Source organism: Squalius cephalus (assembly GCF_949319135.1).
Source record: "Squalius cephalus genome assembly, chromosome: 10".
Taxonomy (NCBI): domain Eukaryota; kingdom Metazoa; phylum Chordata; class Actinopteri; order Cypriniformes; family Leuciscidae; genus Squalius; species Squalius cephalus.
The window spans coordinates 43,473,348-43,489,368 of NC_137131.1; the positions used below are offsets into that span (position 1 = coordinate 43,473,348).

Here is a 16,021-nt window from a genome sequence, read left to right on the forward strand (position 1 = left end):
GTGAACGAGTGAGGGGGAGTGTGTGAACGAGTGAGGGGGAGTGTGTGAACGAGTGAGGGAGTGTGTGAACGAGTGAGGGAGTGTGTGTGTGTGTGTGAACGAGTGAGGGAGTGTGTGAACGAGAGAGTGAGTGTGAACGAGTGAGAGGGAGTGTGTGACTGAACGAGTGAGAGGGAGTGTGTGAACGAGAGAGTGAGTGTGAACGAGTGAGAGGGAGTGTGTGAACGAGAGAGTGAGTGTGAACGAGTGAGAGGGAGTGTGTGACTGAACGAGTGAGAGGGAGTGTGTGACTGAACGAGTGAGAGGGAGTGTGTGTGAACGAGTGAGAGGGAGTGTGTGAGCGAGTGAGGGAGTGTGTGTGAACGAGTGAGGGAGTGTGTGAACGAGAGAGGGAGTGTGTGTGTGTGAAGGAGTGAGAGGGAGTGTGTGAACGAGAGTGTGAGTGTGAACGAGTGAGAGGGAGTGTGTGAACGAGTGAGAGTGAGTGTGAACGAGTGAGAGGGAGTGTGTGAACGAGTGAGAGTGAGTGTGTGTGAACGAGTGTGAGTGTGAACGAGTGAGAGGGAGTGTGTGAAGGAGTGAGAGGGAGTGTGTGTGAAGGAGTGAGAGGGAGTGTGTGAACGAGTGAGTGTGAACGAGTGAGAGTGTGAACGAGTGAGAGGGAGTGAACGAGTGAGAGGGAGTGAACGAGTGAGAGGGAGTGAGTGAACGAGTGAGAGGGAGTGAGTGAACGAGTGAGAGGGAGTGTGTGAACGAGTGAGAGGGAGTGAACAAGTGAGAGGGAGTGAACAAGTGAGAGGGAGTGAACAAGTGAGAGGGAGTGTGTGAACGAGTGAGAGGGAGTGAACGAGTGAGAGTGTGAACGAGTGAGAGGGAGTGAACGAGTGAGAGGGAGTGAGTGAACGAGTGAGAGGGAGTGAGTGAACGAGTGAGAGGGAGTGTGTGAACGAGTGAGAGGGAGTGTGTGAACGAGTGAGAGGGAGTGAACAAGTGAGAGGGAGTGTGTGTGAAGGAGTGAGAGGGAGTGTGTGAACGAGTGAGAGGGAGTGAGTGAACGAGTGAGAGGGAGTGAGTGAACGAGTGAGAGGGAGTGAGTGAACGAGTGAGAGGGAGTGTGTGAACGAGTGAGAGGGAGTGAACAAGTGAGAGGGAGTGTGTGTGAAGGAGTGAGAGGGAGTGTGTGAACGAGTGAGTGTGAACGAGTGAGAGTGTGAACGAGTGAGAGGGAGTGAACGAGTGAGAGGGAGTGTGTGAACGAGTGAGTGTGAAGGAGTGAGAGGGAGTGAGTGAACGAGTGAGAGGGAGTGTGTGAACGAGTGAGAGGGAGTGTGTGAACGAGTGAGAGGGAGTGAACAAGTGAGAGGGAGTGTGTGTGAAGGAGTGAGAGGGAGTGTGTGAACGAGTGAGTGTGAACGAGTGAGAGTGTGAACGAGTGAGAGGGAGTGAACGAGTGAGAGGGAGTGAACGAGTGAGAGGGAGTGTGTGAACAAGTGAGAGGGAGTGAACAAGTGAGAGGGAGTGTGTGTGAAGGAGTGAGAGGGAGTGTGTGAACGAGTGAGTGTGAAGGAGTGAGAGGGAGTGTGTGTGAACGAGTGAGAGGGAGTGTGTGAACGGGTGAGAGAGTGTGAACGAGAGAGTGTGTGAACGAGTGAGAGGGAGTGAACGAGAGTGTGTGAACGAGTGAGAGGGAGTGAACGAGTGAGGGGGAGTGAACGAGTGAGAGAGTGAACGAGTGAGAGAGTGGGAGTGAACGAGTGAGAGAGTGAACGAGTGAGAGAGTGGGAGTGAGAGAGTGGGAGTGTGTTAACGAGTGAGAGAGAGTGAACGAGAGAGGGTGGGAGTGAGAGAGGGAGTGAGAGAGGGAGTGAGAGAGGGAGTGAGAGAGGGAGTGAGAGAGGGAGTGAGAGAGGGAGTGAGAGAGGGAGTGAGAGGGAGTGAGAGAGAGAGTGGGAGAGTGGGAGAGTGGGAGAGAGAGAGAGTGGGAGTGAGAGAGTGGGAGTGAGAGAGTGGGAGTGAGAGAGTGGGAGTGAGAGAGAGGGAGTGAGAGAGTGGGAGTGAGAGAGAGGGAGTGAGAGAGAGGGAGTGTGTGTATGTATGATGATGGGAGGAGCAAGCAGGTCAAGCGGAGGCACAGGCACAATGAGAATGAGAGGAAGCGTGCGATTGGAGGATGATGGGAGGAGGCGGGGCAGAGGCGGGAACACAGCTGACCTGGGGGCGGGGCTTCGTCACAGGGCTGCACGAGGAGGCGTGGCCTGCTTTCCTGGGGCTATAGGGGCGCTCAGGGGCGTGGCTTCTCGACCGAGACGCCCGGCGACGGGGCGAGCGTTGCTTCTCCACGGGGAGGAAGAGTCGGCGCTCCTCTTCCTCCTCCGGGCCGTCGGGAGAGAACGACACCACGATGCGCTGGCCCAGGACGTCCTCGTTCTCCATGCGCTTGTGCGCGCGTTCAGCCGCGCTAGCACTAGCGAACCGGAGCACGGCGCAGCCGCCGGACACTCCCAACACCTTCCCTCCACAGTTATTGGAGAGGCGCTGGAGCCGGTTCGCCACAGCTTTGGCGTCGCGGTGTGTGGGAAGGTGGTGCACAAACAGAAGGTTGAAACTGGGCTGAGGAGCAGACACACAAACAGCACTCTGGGAGATCTGAGATGAGGATGGAGTTGCCGCTGGGAGCTTTAAATAACGGGATCTCATTAGGAATCTCAGAGCATGGAGTCACACAGGTTTATGATCACATGATTACAACAGCAGCATCTGTCTTCAAACAGAAACACCAGCTGTTTTCTGGCAAACCAGAGCTCAAAATGCAGAACCACATGCAGTCAGGAACAGTGTTGGGGAAAGTTACTTTTAAAAGAAATGCATTACAATATTGCATTAAAAAAAAGTAACTAATTACATTCCTTTTGCATTACTTTTTCTCACCTAGGTTCGGCTTGCTTGTTTGTTTTTTTAATAACAACAAAAAAAAGTTCTATTTCTGACAAATGTAAAGGCCCGTTCACACCAAAAGTGAAGTGATTAAGCCTCAGGCTGAAGGAAATGCATGTTTACTCCTGTACAGTAGAGGGCGCCCCTCAAACCTTTCAGCTGCTGTTATTCTGGATTAAAGAACAATAGGATACAGGAGAAGGAAGTTCAACACTCTTATTTCTAAATCAATTTTTTCTTATTAGTACGGTGGAATTAGATCATTGAAGGTCAGCAGCAAAGACATTGGTTAATAAAGTGAGATTAAATACATAAAGTATATTAGTGTCATTTAATAGTTAAAATTCTGAGATTGCATTTTACTGTTTTTATTCATTTTGAGGAATACTGAATGTTTTCGTGGCAGTGAGATGAGTAAATGCATGTTCACATTTAGTCTAGAACTAAAATAACCATCATGTTTACACACACACCTCACTTTATTCATCTCAACATGGAGAGCTAATAAATGTGAAACAGTAATTAGCACTACTTGTTTGAAAAAGTAGCTTCGATATTTTGGTGTAAATTGAAAAAGTAATGCGTTCCTTTACTAGTTACTTGGAAAAGTAATCTGATTACATAACTCAAGTTACTCGTAATGCGTCCCCCAACACTGGTCAGGAATATAGAGGGAGTGAGGCTGACCTGTGACTTGACGACCATCCCGGGCGGGAGGTCCGAGACGAACTCCTCGAAGGCGACGCGCCGGTGTGCGTGTTGCAGGAGAGCGGGCGAGGCCTGGCTCTTGTGCACCAGGATCACCTGGAAGCCGTGCCGATGCCTCAGGTCGCTCAGCTCACTGGCGAAGTTCACATCCGCTGCGGGAAGCACAGACAGATTTCAGTTTCGCTTGATGTGTGATGTGATTGTTATGTGTAATGCGCGATTAATCTCGATGTAAACACCCACGCGATCTTACTCCTAAATGACAATGATTTGGCGATGCCCATTAAACACGTACGATCACAGCGAACGTTCAGATCTGAGCTCTGAGCCAGAGAGAGCAGCTGTCATGTATATGTATTTCTGTTACAATAATTCAGATTACTTTAAAAAGTTTATAGTTCAGTGTCTAAAGCAAATCACCTTTCAAAAAGTAACTTGACACTTGAAATAAACATTTGTATTAATGACATCATTGCACCAGTAGGTGGCGACGAGTGACTGTTAAATGTATGTGTCATTGAATCGTTAAAAGAGACTTCAGCCAGTAATGAAACAAGTGAAGTCTTTATGAGAGTCATTGAATCATTCACTCAAACAGATTAGACGGTTTTGCTGAGTGTGTTATTGTGCTGGTACCTTGGCAGTCTTTCAAAACAAAGTTGCAAATTTAACTTGTGCGCAAAAATGGAATATCGCAAAACATTTGCGAATAAAGCAGCCGTTTTATGTGTTCAAGAGAACAAAATTGTCAATTCCTGGAAGTTGGTGCAAATTATCAGTAATAAACTTTAAGTTTCTGCAATCTTTCTCTTTTTCCCTCCATCATAAACGAGTGTCTCGAGCATCAGACGAAACACAGTAACCGCTGTCGTGTTCTCTAGCGTTCGGATGCTGGTGTTCGGGAACACACTCGTGTGTGTGAGACGCTTCTGAGGGAATTACACCAAATCATTCTGATCACACACTTCGACTCCGGCATTTCAGAAACACCAAACCAACATTAGAGACGCTGCGACGCCATTGGTCCACTGGTTACTCCAGTTATCCAATCACAGCCGACGCTGAGTTTTTTGTTGCGCATAGAGGGATTTATTCAGTAAATGCGATTCGTAGTTCATGTGTATGTCTTCTTATAGGATAAAAAAAATGATCTGCCTTAGAGTGCATGAGATTATGCACATTTTTAGAATTTATTCACATCTTGGCGTTTCCATCCCAAAACTCACATTAGAAATAGGTGGACGGAAACACAGCTAGTGACACATGACGCGTTCAAAATGCATGGATTCATTCAGTAACGAAACACAGCTGTGCTGATCCTCCACAACAGTTCTGCAGTGGATTGGACCGATTTTCGTTAGCGAAATAGAACAAAAAACAGGCAATATTATGTGTAAATTGTTACTCAACTTCTTGTTTGTTGAGCTGTTGTATAAAATCAACATCATATTTGCAATCGTGCCGATATTCAGGAAAAATAGCAATCTTGCTCATGTGATAATGTTTGACTATCATCCGATATAAATATAATATACAAAAATTCAAAATACAGGGGAATTTTTTCCCTCAAAATTCAAGACATGGGCAAAAACTGCATTTTAATAAACTTCATCAAGCCATGTATGCGTTGCGTGTTTTGTCATATCATACATTGTTAAAACGATTACGATATCACCACAGACGGCTGATTATATCATTGGTTCTTCTGCTGTTTAGGAATAATAGCATATGTTGAAGGAGGGTTCTGGAATCCACTGCTGCTTTAATGTATATCTAATGAGTGATTATAATCAAGGTATTAATCAATATTTTTCCTTCTAAATATCAAATGAGAAGAATGACTTCTCTAAGCTTATGAGATTTACTTTGTTATAGAAGTTACCATTGTGATTACCAGAAGGTCTTCAACACGTGTTAAATCATACTTCTGTTCTTCTAGCTCACCATGACGACTATGTCACAAGGGTCATTGAAACCAATAGTTTAAGGTACCATTTCTTAGTTAAAGCATTTACTTTACTGTGTTCGATTAAAGTGTCCTCTCAATGGGTCTCATTCATGAAACATTCGTAAATATACGAGTAAATATGTGAGTGATTTGCGCGTAAAGAGACCTTCCCGAAAACTCTTCTCCTGATTCACAAATACTTCGTAAACGTCAGATGTGATAGTGAAATGTGTGTGTGTGTGTGTGTGTTAATGAATTCCAATCAGTCGTAAATGGGACGCGTGTGCACGCTCATTCTCAATTACCATAAATCCCGCCCATTAAATCCGACTGACAACTATATATGGGCATCATATTATGACACCAAACGAAGGATTTCAACATGTCTTCTCAAAAGCGAATGAAAAAGAGAAATTTCTCAGATGCAGAAATTGAAGTTTTATTATTAGAAGTTCATTCAAAACGCCACATTTTATTTTCAAGCGTACATAGTGGCGTATCAGGTCCTAAAGGAAGGAAGCTTGGCAGCAGATGCAGTTAATGGAGTTTCATCTGTTAATCGAACAGTCCCAGAAGTGAAGAGAGTCCCAGCCCTATTGAAAGCAATTCATTATTTGATTAAAGTGCTCCGTTTGCAGATGCTATTACTGGCTCTCATGATAAAAGTAAAAAGAAAAACCATATGTAATTACTATATCTAATATTTTTTCAAAATGCTGTGTAAATATGTACCCGATTAAGGTGAATTAAAATGCAGCCTTATTAATGAGCAAAACGTTCGGATGTTAAACGCACTATTTGCGCGTGGCTGGGAGCAGGTGTAGATTTCTTTCCTACCAACTAACATTTGGAAAATACGAACATTTTAATGAATCCGAAAATTTACGCCAGAACCACTTTACACACGATCTACACAAAAATTCGTTCTGCTCGTGTTTCATGAATGAGGCCCATTGAGAGAAAGAACATGTTATCTGGATGTTTTGAGAGGACTCTCCTGTTTATAGTTAGAGCCTGGCTAAATCCAACCTTGAAGAAGCCGTGTGTGTGTGTGTCTGTGTGTGTTAGTCTTCTTGGTTACAGGTTAAGGAACAAGTGGCATTATTAGAGATTGACTGACTTGTTTTCTTCACCATGTTGGCGACTAGAAAAGCAGATCTGCGAACTGGAAGGTCACGACGTGCCTAACTTTAGGGTCTGAGGGTCAGCTGCATAATCGATGGAGATATGCTTCAGTCTATCTGTCCACACGTGGAAAATGTGTGTTTATCTATTTCTTAGCCAATCAGAATCATTCAACCTGAAGTAATGACGTAGCTTAGACCTTGGTGAAGGGTATAACTGCTGTGTGTGTGTGTGTGTGTGTGTGGGTGTGTGGGTGTGTGGGTGTGTGGGTGTGTGGGTGTGTGTTGAAGGGTATAACTCCTTGTGAGTCTTAAAGCTGAACTTCTGCCTGATGAAACTGCAAACTATCTTCAGTAAAAAAAATTCAATTTATTAAACTTCTGACCAAAAAAAAAGGGAAAATGGATCATAATTTAAACATTTCTTCTTGTTACTACATTCTCCGCTAAATGTCCCAAGTAAAATGTCTTTGTAACTGTTATACTCCTCCAACAAACACATTTTCCGCTGGGGTAAACTGCACTGAGCGGTTGAATGCGCTTACTTGATCCGCCATGTTTTTTGTTTTGAAAAGTGCCTTATTTTACCCAGAATGCTTTGCAGTGTAGTCCTACTTAAGATAGTCAGAGTCTTAAGTGCTTTGTGCAACGGTCTGATTTAGATGTCTATCTGAAGTCTGACTATCTACTATATCTAAGCCATAGTCAAAGTCTATCTTTGTGAAACCGGCCCCTGGTCTTAATCATATCTGGTCCTTTCTTTAACTAAATTCCCTGACAATGTTCTATTATATCAAGCACTTCTATCTAAAGAGACAGATCTGATTTGTCATGATAAATATTTTTGAGTTGTGCGTTTGTGGACACGTACATGACACCACGATGACCGTTGCGGGAGCGGCGTGTGTGTCCGCGAATCTCCTGAGACTCTGACGCAGTTTGTCATCGGCTGCATTTTTGGCTGTAGCGTTGATGTGGGCCACCGTCACCTGAGCAGGACGAGATCAAGCCATCAATAAATGCGTATGAATGATAAACCATGCTCTGGATGCTATCGTGATGCTCGTGCGCACCTGGCAGTTGTTGAGCTCCTGGATGACGGCTTTGTTCTCTTTGTTGATGTCACACACGCAGATGAACTCGGCCTCGCGGTGTCCCTGAAAGAAGCGATCTCGGAGTCTCTGCACCACCGTCGCAGCCGAGCGTCCGCTGGGAACCGCACAGTTCTCGATGTCCCAGAACACCCCGATGGGGGGCAGCGTTTCCAGCGCACCGCTCTCTGAAGAACCTGCACACACACACACCCTTCAGTGTCCACACTAGCCATCCTAAACAGTCTGTGAGATTAAGAAGTGTCCCACACTGCAAAAAGGCTTTTATTACTCAGTATTTTTGTTTTGTTTCCAGTCCAAATATCAAAAAATTCTTAAATCAAGATGCATTTACTAGATGAGTAAAAATAACAAGATATTATGTCTTGTTTTCCAGGGGAATTAATCTAAATTAAGTGATTTGTTGCTTAAAAAAAATAAATAAATAAATAAATAAATAAATAAAAAATAATAATAATAATAATGATCTGCCAATGGGGTCAGAAAAATAATGTTAATTCAAACAGAAACAAGATTATTTTTCTTTCCCCATTGGCAGATAATTATGCTTGTTTTACACAACTCACTTAATTTAGATTTATTTACCCAGAAAACAAGACTTAATATCTAATGTTATTTTACTACTTTAGTAAATGCTTCTTGATTTTAGAATATTTTAGATATTTGGACTGGAAACAAGACAAAAATACTAAGTAAGAAAAGCATTTTTGCAGTGTATGTAGCATGTTGATGAGAGTGAGCCAGAAGTCCCCGGATGATCTACTATTCCCGGTGGATTTTGGAAGTGTGGATCCGTGCTCACTATAAAGGCTAATATTACCCACAACCCACTGTGCTTTGGAGGAGGAACTACAAACATGAGTAAAAAGTGTTAAAAAAAAACTACAAAACATGGTGGATATGCGCGACCGACGGTGAGAGGGACTAATCAAAGTTTAACCTGACAAAAAAAATATTTATTTAACGTTATCCGTGTCATATTCCAGCTGTAATAACAGTGTGGAGCTTCATAAAGATCTGTTTGGCCATTACCTTTTAAATGCATCATTCTGCATTAATATGAGGAGAGTCTCGCATGAGAGATTCTGCATTCCTCTCCGATACAGGAGGACATTAAATGTGGAGGATTTTATCTTTGACAAGATGATTGACAGGCCAGTTTACGGTGACAGGGTGCGGCAGAGCATGTGTTAAAAACACATGACGTGATAGTTTGTCCCAAAGCTCGTCTACTCTTCTCTACTTTCTTCACAAATAGAGTACACACTTTTAGGGCGCAGTATAAGCACTCGTCCACTTTCTCCAGGATTACACCAGTCATCCGGAAGTTCGTGCTTCATAGTCTACACTAGTTAGTTTGCAACAAACTCTGTATCGGTTCAGAATGTAAGCGTGTGCAAATATAACAGGGATTCTGCGGGTTTATGAAGGAACATAGATGATCACTAAATGTAAATGTCTAGAGATAAACAACGTATTAGCGACACTTCAGAGGTTTAAAATACAACGTTCGAGATATCCATCACTTTTTCATTCGTTTTAGAAAAAAAGTAGCTTGAACACTTTAACTTTTCCTGTATCTTCTGATCACACCACACAAAAAGATGATGTTCTTTCATATTTTTCTTCTTGTTTTCCAGTGCAATTGTCAAAATCAAGATACATTTACTAGATATACACAATGACATCACTGATTGCTTCTATTGCTCTCATCATTTGTAAGTCGCTTTGGATTAAAGCATCTGTTAAATGTTTTTTTTTTTTTGTTAAACTGATCAAAATTAAGTGAGTTTGTGCTAAAAACGAACAAATATCTGCCAATGGGGTGTAAAGTAATTTAGTGATTCTGAAAGGTCAATTTAGCTCAAAAGAAATTATTAATTAATTTATAGGGAACTCGAAAGAATCATTCATTACGGCCGAGCAAATGACTCGTCCAGGGTTCACCTGAACTATCAGCTCTGCGGCGGATATAAATATCCAAACTATAGTGAAACACTATTTATTAGCATGGTAACTTAGATCAGCAGTTTAAGACATTAAACATTAAACACAAGTAACACTTCTCTTTAAAATACAAACAAGAACACATAAAACTAATATCTAACACAAACACACATTCATACGAGCTGCAGAAAAAGAGAGTGAGGAAAGAGTGAGTTTTAAGAGATGATGAAATTCCAAGTTTCTATATGCACTTATAAGACATGACCTGAACGAACCATCAATCATTAATTGAACCCTTCTGTCGTTTCTTAGGCGGGTTATTAAATCTATATCAATGCACCGGTTCAGCTTAAGAGTCTGGAGGCTACTTGCTCGTCTTTGCTTTTGGGGATTCCCTTCGTCGGTGTGAAAGAGGTTTTCCTGGCGGCCGATCACGCGTGTGCTGGCGGATGGATGGAAAGTCTTTGTTGCTGGAAAGCTGGCTTTGCAGTCGAATCGTGGACCGAAACTTAGCCGCAAAACTTAACTTAGAACCGAGACTCACAACGGAAAAGAAAGGAAAACTAAGAAAAGAAAGAAGATTGAGACGAGAGTAGATGATGGCTTGAATGAAGCTGTTTAACCCATGTTCCTCTGAGGCTGGACTCCGTCATGGCTTCTCCATGATGGCTTTTGAATCTATTTTTCTCTTCTTCTCCCCCCCAAAGCTTTGTTCGGCTCCTAAGATTTTAAACTCAAGTGTTTGTCCAGCCTCCTGGATGAGTTCTGACCAATTAGACACTGTCTTTATTTGAGAGGTGGCATTTTCTTCACCTCTCATCGTAAATCATGCGTTATCTGGGATCTCCTTACTCCCCAGCGCTAGCAGAGAGTACAGAGGCCACAGTTTAGACATCATTACTACTATAAGAATACAAAACATTTCACACAGATTTCAATCAAGCCATCTTTTGAATCTAGAACATACGATCGTTCTGATAGGAAACAAGACACACTTTCATTCAAAGATCCCGTATAAGTCAGTAATTGTTATAACTGCTAGATGTAAGCATATTAGACACACATATAGGTTGTAGAATATAGATATAATATATCTATATGGCAATATAGAATTATGTAGTTGAACGATGTTTGAATATAAGTCCATCAAGAATTGTTTTGGGATGATTTTATGTATTTTTGTAGTTAAAGTCTCAGTCTCTTTGGTTTTAAGAGATTTCAACCTTGGGGTCACTGAGAGGTCCTTGAGAAGAAGGAGATCTGTTTTCTATATCCGTCGTGGGATCCAGCAACATCTGCCGTTATGGAATGTGGAATGTTGAGTTCTGTGTGGAATTATGTTTGAACAAATCACCTGGAAGATTCATTTGTGTTTGGTTCGCCCTCAAACCTTACATATTTTACATAATTCAAAGGGAAGTTTTCATAACTCATTGAAAGATATTTGTTCTTGTTTTAAGCATAAACTCATCATAAACTCACATTTTACATCATCTCAAGTAAATGTATCAAAGATGTTTAGATTTTTGTAATGGAAAACAGGACGAAAACACTAAGGAAGATATATTTTTTTGCAATGCATTTAATGCCATAACTATGAATTTTACAAAGTATATCTGCTCTGTGTGATGGATTATTTTAATTAATCATAACTAACATTTCTTTTTCTTGCAGGATTCATTTTTATATGGTGTTGGAAACTAAATGTCTCCAACACTTTGGTCAAAGTCAGTGTGTGTCTGAATCTGAGAAAAGGGGAAATGAAACTAGACTGTTGTCTAAATATATAAACTCGTGAGTTTGAGTAACAAAGTGAAGTAAATCAAGAAATCAGGATTTGCTTCTCCCTAGTAACAGAAGGGTTTGCTGAATTATACATATGAAGAGCTAATCATACTGTACAAAAATGATGTAATGAATCATGTCACATTTGCCATGCTCCTATTCTATAAAAACTGTTTTATTCTTTTTGCTGGTGGAATTCTCTGAAACTGGGATTCTCTCTGAAACCTGGGATGCTCTCTCTGAAACCGGGATTCTCTCTGAAACCTGGGATGCTCTCTGAAACCTGGGATGCTCTCTGAAACCTGGGATGCTCTCTGAAACCTGGGATGCTCTCTGAAACCTGGGATGCTCTCTGAAACCTGGGATGCTCTCTCTGAAACCTGGGATGCTCTCTCTGAAACCTGGGATGCTCTCTGAAACTGGGATGCTCTCTGAAACCTGGGATGCTCTCTGAAACCTGGGATGCTCTCTGAATGCTCTCTGAAACTGGGATGCTCTCTGAAACCTGGGATGCTCTCTCTGAAACCGGGATGCTCTCTCTGAAACCGGGATGCTCTCTCTGAAACCGGGATGCTCTCTCTGAAACCGGGATGCTCTCTCTGAAACCTGGGATGCTCTCTGAAACCTGGGATGACCTGGGATGCTCTCTGAAACCTGGGATGCTCTCTGAAACCTGGGATGCTCTCTGAATGCTCTCTGAAACTCGGATGCTCTCTGAAACCTGGGATGCTCTCTGAAACCTGGGATGCTCTCTGAAACCTGGGATTCTCCGGTCGTGATTAAAGCATATTCGAAGGCATTGTCTGGAGAATGTTTGATTATTGCTGTATATCAGGCTAGACACTACAGATGTTACTTCAAGTCTTAGTGTTTTAGCGTTTAGTGTTTTAGCGGAGCAGGTTAGTGGAACACTAAAGACCTTATTCCCAAGTGATGGTGTTCAAGAAGGCTGAGATGTCGACCGGCTCGAAGCCAGCTGTCGACTGTAGACCTAGTGCTGGTATAAACATGAAGTGTCGACTGGAGACGCGCCAGGTAAACTTAAGTCAGGTGCGTAGATGGACTTCTACCACATCTAATTTAAGACATTTTTAAGGCCTTAATTTGTGTAAAAGTGAATTAAGACATTAACACCTGCAGAAATCCTAATGTATAAAGGATTGTTGGGTAAAATTGATGCAATTCAGTCAGCCTGCTATTTTATTTCAACAAGTTCTCCTGGTCAGAGGCTTCCAAAAATATTTAGTTTATACACAGAGTTACGTTGCAACTATATGTAATGGTGCAATGCAAAAGTATTCAGTAAGTTGTGTTCCTTTTCATCAAAACTAGGTTGTAACTCCTCAGCTCACTATCAGCAGTAAAACAATGTGCATTAGGTGTGTGTACAGACCATATTTCTGTGGGGTTTTGGCGAGGTGGACACCCAGGAGACCGTCGGACGAAACTCCCGTCACGCCGCAGCCGTTGCACACCGGGACGGGCGGGGGAATGTTCGGCCAAACCTTCTCCGAGTCGACACGCAAACTCTAAAAAGCAGAAGAGATTGATGTCAGATTTCAGAACAGAATCCACACGAGAGAGGCTTTCCCACGTTCCTGCCTCGCCTTCAGTGGCTACGCTTACATGCAACCAAATCATCCGCTAGTAATCGGATCGACGGCTCAATCGCACTGAAAAGACTTCATGTAAACACCTTAATCGATCCGACTGAGCTCGATCCCAATGAAAGGGGGGGTTTATTCCTATTCTAATCCGATCAAGAGAACATGTAAACACTTGATCGGATTGAAAAGCAAAACTGAAAGGACTGCGCATGTGCAATGATGTAGAAATAGCGTAATGACGTGCAGAACGAGCTGTTCTTCTGTTGAATAAAGTGTCGTATAAACGAGTGTCTCATCATTCTATAATCCTCCTTTAAAGTGGAGCAGGACAACGGCCCACCAGTGCTCGCTTCAGACTCATCCACAGACGACTGGTTTTGGGCAGTTTTACAGCTTGATAAATATAAGAGTACGGCACAACGGTCCAAATTAATTTTATAGCCTATAAATCCTAAAAGAAAACTCAGAACTTCACAAAAATTGATGAGCATTTGTGTCATAACATGGTGAAGAAGCATGCAGAGAGTTTCATGGAGATCGGACCATAGGTGGCGCTATAACTGGCAAAAAGCCTTCATTCTTATTAGGGGTTCAAGCATGAAATGCTGAAACCCTATTGTAATTGTAAGGATTTGTAAAACGCATCGCGCAGGCCAAACCATAAGGCCTAGAGTCTTGAAACCTGGCCAGATGGTAGGCCTCAATTTGGGGACAACCTTTCAGAGTATGAGCCCGATTGGCCCATAGGTGGCGCTACAGCAACCAAAAGTTCAAAATTGCTCATCACTCTTAGACCGTTTGTCCCAGGATCAAGTGTCTTATATCGTTGGAATCCTTGGCTCAAGGCGGACAAAATGGCTATCTCCGATTTGGATGTAGGCAGGGAAAATGTTCTGCTATGTCGAATTTTGTCCAAAACCTACTTTTGCGAACTAGTCCCTGGTTTTTCGCCCGATCGGAACCAAACCAGTCTAGGACAATTCTCTGGACTCTCTAGATCAATAATTAATCGAAAAAAAGTTGAACTTTTGCATCTGGCTGGCTGTAACAGGGTCATTTAGAAAAGGGGCGTGGCAAAATACACTCAAAAGCCTATAAATCCCAAAGGAAAACTCAGAACTTCACAAAAATTGATGAGCATGTGTGTCATAACATGGTGAAGGCTCAATGTCTCCAAATTATGGCCAGAAATTAATTAAATATATTAAGCCTGCTGTTTATAACAAATAAAGGACCAATGTAGGAGGATAGTTATTTGCAAACAGTGGGAAACTCTATATTTGTGGAGTGTGCGCATGTCAAAAATCAACCCGATCTCTTGTTTAGCGTTCATGTGAACACTACATGAATGACTTCAGTCCGATTGAAACAAACGTTGAGCATGTAAACGCAGCCAGTGAGCGAGCGATCGGATCCACCAACCTTTCTCCAGCAGTCCTGCAAACAGTGAGCGCCCGTCACACACCGCGTCGAGTGTTGGAGTGAGCTAGAGCAGAGGTGAGGGGGTGAGGACGGGTCACCGTGTGGGAAACGACACTGACAGAGTTTACACAGAGAGGAGCCGGTGTGTATCGGCCTCAGAGCGGCGCAGTGTGGCGCTGGAGGAGAGTGTGTGTGTGTGTGAGAGCGGGGGAGATACAGAGGAAAGCCTCCACCGGTGACGCCGCTCGAGCTCTTCTGCAGACGAACGCTCGCCTCACAGCAGGAACACACGCTTACGGTGAGACACGGGTGTGTGCGCGGGCCGGCGCTGTGGGGGGGCGGCGGAGGCACGTCCTTCAGCTCCAGGACCGGCTTACGGACCTCCATGGAATCGCTCTGGAGAAACAGACAGAAAGATGTGTCAGCATCTAAGGATATTTTCACGGCAAAAATGTAATTACAAAAATACAAATATCATATATATACAATAAAACCAAGCAAACAAATTATTAATTAACATATGATATAAAATCCAAAACCTTTTCAGGCATAATCTTACTAAATAAGTGAAATAACTTCATAAAAGAGCGTTCTACTTGTATCATATCCAGGACAGTCCAATAAAATAATGAGTGTGGAGAAACACCGAAGCATTGAGACCTTCACTAGAACAGGAGTGTGTTCCCCGTATAACGGCATGACTCGCTGCTTCACTACTATAGCCTCCTGAGACCCAGAAAAAAAAGTTTTGTGAATTTAGTTTTTTTCCATGTCATCACACTGTTTAGAGCACAATAAACAAATGGTAAAAAAACATTTTTGAAAAATAATATTTTATTCATACGTTATGCTATGTCCTCTGTAGTGGACACCAAGTTGTTTAAAAAATAAAATGACATGAAATTATATGTATAGGCAAAAACAATGGGATTTTTTTTTTCAATCACCAATAAATTTTGGGGTTTCAGGATTTTTTTTAACCAAAATTTGTATAAATATGATTCTCAACTATGTTATGAAAGATATAACGGAATGAATTGATACACTATTTTACTTTATGCAATATGTGAGTAAAATGGCCATGAATTAATATTCCCATTCAATGCAATGCATCTATACACTGTATCTAATTTGCACATCAATGTGTTCTTGGAGCAACATTTAATGAAAAAAAGAAGTGTAATAATTGGAGTAATAATTGACAACATTTTAATAATAATATCTAACATTTCATAGGAATATTGATGTATAATTTATTTCCATATTCTCTTGTTGTGTCTCCCAAAATGCCTGATAAACATGATGTAAGTCCTGATGTCTCTACATGTATGAAATCAATGCCCTGTTCTGGAACAGAAAGTCATTTTTTGATTTGAAACCCCATAACGTTTTCCTGAGATGTTGTTTTATGAAATACAATTTGAAAAGTAGACC

At 42.4% G+C, this 16,021-nt stretch overlaps 2 protein-coding genes across 2 annotated transcripts in view; one reads left to right on the forward strand and one right to left on the reverse strand.

Moving 5' to 3' along the window:
• The window catches only part of LOC307165431 (G-protein coupled receptor 4-like), a 706,289-nt gene that overhangs the window by 194,489 nt on the left and 495,779 nt on the right, over nt 1-16,021 (forward strand). The gene's annotated exons all lie outside the window — the stretch shown is intronic.
• The window catches only part of marf1 (meiosis regulator and mRNA stability factor 1), a 51,526-nt gene that overhangs the window by 33,840 nt on the left and 1,665 nt on the right, over nt 1-16,021 (reverse strand). The window contains 6 exon segments of the mRNA XM_079883057.1: nt 2,212-2,610; nt 3,622-3,794; nt 7,586-7,703; nt 7,788-8,002; nt 12,952-13,087; nt 14,588-14,983. Of these exon segments, the coding sequence (XP_079739183.1) occupies nt 2,212-2,610; nt 3,622-3,794; nt 7,586-7,703; nt 7,788-8,002; nt 12,952-13,087; nt 14,588-14,974 (1,428 nt within the window). The 5' untranslated portion in view covers nt 14,975-14,983.